The following is a 6,361-nucleotide window of genomic DNA, read 5'->3' on the forward strand; positions in this document are numbered from 1 at the left end:
TATATATATATATATATATATATATATATATATATATATATATATATGACAAGTTGTAGAGGACCATATACCACAAAATTAAAAGCACAACAATTTCTCTAGTCAAACAAATAACACTTTTGCATACTCTTGTAAAGGATGGCTATTATGTATAACAAACAAGCCCTCTCTGCTGCCACCCCCACCCCACGTCTCTATTTTCTTTTTTGCATTTTTATTATATTTATTTATATTTATATATTTTAACACATGACATCCTTGAGAAGCTTGTACCTTCGAGTACTAGTCCTCGGAGAAGGAGCTCCGGTGGGTGACTTCCCTTTCTCCGAACCACCCTCTTCACGATCGTGTTGCTTGATCTTGTCGTCTGAATATTCCGATCGATTGCTGATTCGGGCATCGGATTTTGAGCTTGGTTTCTTGGAAGAACCAGAGTGTTTGGAGGTTTGGGTTTCGTCCGTTTGGCACCAGTCACAGAGCTCCGTCGGCTCCGATGATTCACTGTAGTTGTTGCTACAATACCTGCAATTAATCAAAGCACCACGAAATTAATTAAACAAAGAAATAAGATCAAGATTAAGAATAATTATAGATTGAACAAATTAAATATGATCCCACTTGCCAAGAAATTAGCTTCAAGGATATACAACAAGATTGCCAGAACTTATAACATATATAGCCTTCCTAATTTAATATGGTATATATATATATATATACATTTATATGTGTGTGTGTGTGTATATATATATATATATATATTAAGTTTCTACATATTAATAAGACGTCGGTTAAGAGCTAAAGTGCTGAATGAACCATTTACTATCAGAATTAATAATAACAACAATTTATGTATTGAATTTTAATTTAAAGATAATTAATTGAAGGTCTTTAAGTCTGATTATGACTCTTAACAACGAAGAAAAAGAAAAGTAGTTTGATAGTTGAGATGAATATAAACCACACACACAAAGATCGAGCCAACATGAATTAAAAACAGATTAATCATTCAGCTTTCTATTTTTTTAATTCAGAATTTGAATCTTCACGTAAATGAATAGTTAAGGATATATGGGGGCGGTGGTGGCGGAGACAGCGGCGGTGGCGGAGACAGCGGCGGTGGCGGTGAAAGTGGTGTGTGTTTTATATATAAGAGAGAGAGAGAGAGAGAGGGGGGTTGCAACACATTTGCGTGAATTCAATAAAGATGCATGTTATTAAATACAAATAAACCCTAATTGTACGTAAGAGAGAGAGAGAGAGAGAGAGACGGTGGTTGTGGGTGGTGGAGGAGACATACGAGTGTTGGAAGCGGTGGTGACATTTGATGCATCGGAAAATCTTGTCCGGAAAGCCGACGTCGCCACACATACAACACACTCTTTCAGCATCCATCATTTCTTGCTTACAAACCCTATTTCTCTCACTTGCAGATATATATACATATATAGAGAGAGAGAGAGAGAGAGAGACTTAAAGAAGAAGATTATATGGCGTGAGAGAGGCGGTGTGTGTGTGTGTATATATATATATACAAATCACAAAATATATAGATACATAGAGAGAGAGATATATATACATATAGAGAGAGAGAGGGCGGGGGGGGAAGGGATAGATACACACACGTGTGGGTGTGGGTGTGGGTGGGTGTAAACGTGTGAAGGATATGTACAGGTCGACCACAGGTTGCTTGCAGTCATTTTCGGTTAAGAGGAAGAAGGAGAGAAGAAGGGCTGGGGGCCGGGGCTCTCGAGAATGGTAGATAGAAAATGACTTTTCTGTCCCTGCATGTTACAAAAACCTTTCTTTAATGTTTTTCAACCACTTCCTTTTCATTTTTATTTATACATATTTCATGTTTAACCAACACAAAGAGACTCGATCAACACTCGACTCAGTAATTTTTTCCGATTGATGCCGACTGATACACCTTTAAGTTGGATTAAATACCATCCTGTAAAGTTTTACGGTGCGTTTTTTAGCAAATTCCATCGTTTGAAGAAAAAAATTTAAAGTTTTTTTGGCTGATTTGGAGGGTTTTTTTGGTTTTTTGTTTGATTTTGAGAGACTTTTCGCTTTTTAATTGATTTAGAAATACTTTTTTTGGTTATTTGTTTGATGTCTCTTGTATTATTCTAAAACACCTCATAATTTAACAGGTGCATTTTACATACCATAGAAATAAATAAGTTGTGCACCCGCTTAGGGCTTTATAGATCAGCCCCTCTTACACAAGATTCAAGTTTATCAACGCATATAAATAAGTAGTTAGAACAAAATTTTCACTATAACAAAATTGAGTTTATAGGATGCCATCAATTTATAGAACGCGTTTGGGCATCCTAACGAGTTTTTCAGGACACTTTTAATAAAAAATTGTCACATTAACAATTTTATAAGACACTTTTAAGAATTTTTTTTTATAAACCCGTCTTTTTATATGACACTTGTTTTATAGAACGTTTTTCTAAATAGTGTCTTGTAAAATTACTAATATGACGTCTACTATTAAAAGTGTCCTAAAAACGTCTTAATATGCCAAAAAAAATTTCATAAATTTATTACAACACATTTAAATAGAACATTTTGTTCATATAAATTAAGTCATATAAAGTGATCTATTAAAACGCTTAGGGGCTGTTTGGCAGTTGCTGAATGATTTAGTGCAAAATGATTAAGAGACTCATGATATAGTGAAAAATGAAATATAATTATTTACGATGAAATTAAGGCACTAAATAGTTATGGGAGACCCATGATACAAAACCATTCAGAGAGTTTTAGGACCATTATGAGACATTTTTTTTTATCAAACAAGATTCACCTCTCAATTATTCAAAAGTTGACTATTAAGAGATAAAGAAACACCCCCTTAAACTTCGATAACATTCTATAAACCTAATTTTTCTTAACTACTTTTGTTTTATGGTAATGACATTTTTGGTCTCTTTGGAGACATAAAAGATTCATGCAATTCACCCTTCCACATAAATTTGTTCTAACTACCTGAATTCACAATTCTTAAATACCTATTCTACCCTTTTGTCATTTTGCACTTCATTTACTTTCTACTTCATTAATTGTTAAGGTTTTTATTAGTATGAATTTCGTCCACGTGGTTTGTGAAAGATTGCTATTTTCGTCTTTATGGTTTTGAAGTCTCGATTTTTCGTCTTTATGATTTGTAATTTGTTATTGTTTTACATCTCCATGGTTTATAATTTTATTGTTGATTTCGTCTCTAAAACTAAATCTATTAAAAATGTTTCATTTATAACCTTAAGGGTATTTTAGTCTTTTACAATTTTTTTAATTTTGGTTTATTAAAATCTTTTTTGGTAGTTTTGGTCTTTTAAATTTAATCAAACTATATATATATATATATATATCTATAATACTAATAAATAAGTAACTTTGGGGATACGTGTCACGTTTTTGTGCGACGGTTGTTGATTTTTCTCGCCTAAAACACAATTTTCACTTTCGGCCTCCAGACTTACAACATAACTCTGGAAAATTTACGAGAAAAAAAATTCCCGTGATTTTTTGAAGCATTTTTCACAAAGCAATATTACCCGGGAAAAAAATTTAGAAAAATATGTACTCTTAGTACTTAATTAATTAATAATAATGTGAATTTAATTAATTTATATAGTTATTAAAAGAATATTAATACCTTATTAATTAATAATAACATAATGTTAATAACATTTATATACNTATATACCTAATAAATAAGTAATTTTGGGGACACGTGTACTTAGTTAATTAATTAATTAATAATAATGTGAATTTAATTAATTTATATAATTATTAAAAGAATACTAATACCTTATTAATTAATAACAATATAAAGTTAATTAATTTATACACACACACATCTATAATACTAATAAATAAGTAACTTTGGGGATTACGTGTCACGTTTCTGTACGACGGTTGTTGATTTTTCCCGCCTAAAACACAATTTTCACTTTCGACCCCTAGACTTACAACATAACTCTGGAAAAATTCACGGGAAAAAAATTTTCCGTGAATTTTTGAAGCATTTTTCACAAAGCAATATTATCCGGGAAAAAAATTTAGAAGAACATGTACTCTTAGTACTTAATTAATTATTATACACACACATCTATAATATTAATAAATAAATTAACTTTGGGGACACGTGTCACGTTTCTGTACGACGGTTGTTGATCGACCCCAGCCAGGGGCTCTGCCCCTTGGACCCCGCCAGGGGCTGCCACCCCTTGGACCCCGCCACCGGGGGCGCTGCCCTCGGACCCCTTTTGTTAGGGGCTTCGTCCCTAAATCAAAATAAACTCAAACAAGTGTGCACTCCGCACCTGCCTTACCTGTTCAATATTTATCATGATTACATTGGTCAACAATTTAATCCCATTACACTTAAATGACATTAGTGATACAAATCATCAACATGAAGTCATCAGATATTGGTTATTTCTCAGACTTACAACATAACTCTGAATTGTTCTGTTCCAAACTTAGTTATGTAGTTTATTTTCAAATTTAGAATACAACTCTAAACTCCTCTTCAGAGTTACGTTTATGAGTTATAAGAAATCAAAATTCTTGTGACTCAGAGTTATGCTCGTAGATACTTTCTAGACTTAGAAGACAACTCTGAATTCTTCTTATTCAGAGTTAAGTCCAGAGTTATTTTCCATTCTAACAATAAAATTCCGAATTCTTGTGTTTCAGAGTTTTCTTTCAGAGTTAATGTCCAGAGTTTTTCTCATTTAATAAGAGCCAAGGACAATCATTATCAAAAGTTGGTTTATTTCTAAGACAACGGAAAATTTATACAAACTTGTAGCATTGGCTAATTTTAGCAATTAACACTTGAAAAGAACTTCACACTTGTAGCCAGATTGGTCGTCTTGATTTAGAAGTCATGCAACGCTAGATATTGCCTATCGTGAACTCTGGAGGATTTCTTAGCCCTTGTATTTGTCAAGCCTGATTCCGTCCTTCATACAGAGCTTAACAGAGGTTATGCACGTGTTATGCGGTCAATCTGAACCAGACTCCGTGTTTCATGCAGCGCTGCACAGAGGTTCTGCATTTAAGTCTTGAGAAAGAACTCTGTCTCTTCACGTAATGCGTCGAGGCTCTGTCTCTCCATTTCATTTGTCTCATACAGAGGTATACAAATGCTCTGCATGTACTACGCAACGCTGCATATTGGATCTACATTGTTCATCTTCATTTAGAAGTTTTTCTGATCATCGAAGCACATGTCGTCCTTTGTATATGTAACATTTAATTTTCGAGTAAGAGCATCTTTATATCAAAAATTTAATCGGACTTGTACTTTTGTCTAAGTTTATAAATTATCTCCGATTATTAATTCTTTATAAAATACATATCAGTTTTGTTTAATTTTTGTCATTAACCCGTGTAATACACGGGTCCAAACCTAGTGTGTGTATATATATATATTTTAAAAGAATTAATACATAAAAAATTAGATTATTTTGTTCTCATTTATGATTAAAAAAATATATATCTTTCATACAATCCGTTGTTTCACATTTTTGGTCATTATATTTTTAATTTTTTATTAGTTCGATTTCAGTCACTAACGTCATTCAAATGCAAGTCATTGAGTACCCTTCACATGATGGTATATAATTTTTTTTTCCTTCTTTGGAGACTAAACAATTAATTTTTATAGGCCATTTTTACCAAATATATATTGTATATGTATGTGATTATATAATAGAACGTATAACTTATAATCTTATTGTAACACGTTTATATAAAACATATATTTGTTTGGTATAACTGAATAACCAAACAATTATACAGCCTATTAATAATAATTACATACATTTATTTGGTCCTATAAAAATATAATATTTTGGTATCTAATGAATAAAAAGGAATTAAAATATTCTTTTAAAATAAAAACGATGTTAGTGGCATAAATCAAACTCATAAAATCTAAAACTATAATGATAAAAAAAATAGTCGTATTAAAAATATTTTAATTATTTTATCATAAATAATAACAAAATAATATAGTTTTTTTTATCAAAAAAGATGTAGTTTTCTTAAATCAAAAAGATTAGATATTAAAAAAGAAACAAAAATATATATTTAATAAACTAAAAAAGAAAAATAAATCAAAGTAACTAAAATACCCGTAAGTTAATGCAGGAGTTTAACATATTTAATCTTATGGACGAAAACATTAAAAATTACAAATCATAAATACGAAAATCGTAATTTCAAAACCATAATTTTTTAAACAAAAAGAATAAAAATCGTAGTTTACTATTTTATTAACCATGATATTTTATATATCATACATAAATTAATTAATTTTTATGTAAATAAA

At 31.0% G+C, this 6,361-nt stretch overlaps 1 protein-coding gene across 1 annotated transcript; it reads right to left on the minus strand.

Moving 5' to 3' along the window:
• Positions 1-71: 71 nt before the first annotated feature.
• LOC112529847 lies at positions 72-1,488 on the minus strand. The gene is made up of 2 exons (XM_025141269.1): positions 1,298-1,488; positions 72-522 (listed from the first exon to the last, which is right to left on the minus strand). Exons 1-2 carry the CDS (start codon positions 1,393-1,395, stop codon positions 243-245), a joined length of 378 nt encoding a protein of 125 aa, XP_024997037.1. The 5' UTR covers positions 1,396-1,488; the 3' UTR covers positions 72-242.
• Positions 1,489-6,361: the final 4,873 nt, after the last annotated feature.

The sequence above is a fragment of the Cynara cardunculus genome, assembly GCF_001531365.2.
Source record: "Cynara cardunculus var. scolymus isolate 2C chromosome LG 16, CcrdV1, whole genome shotgun sequence".
Taxonomy (NCBI): Eukaryota; Viridiplantae; Streptophyta; class Magnoliopsida; order Asterales; family Asteraceae; genus Cynara; species Cynara cardunculus.

What these genes read in the sequence shown, in the direction of transcription:
- LOC112529847 (XM_025141269.1), bottom strand. Translation starts at nt 1,395, where the DNA reads ATGATGGATGCTGAAAGAGTGTGTTGTATGTGTGGCGACGTCGGCTTT. An exon ending in CACCACCGCTTCCAACACTC is followed by an intron (nt 523 to 1,297) that starts GTATGTCTCCTC and finishes GATTAATTGCAG; the next exon opens with GTATTGTAGCAACAACTACA.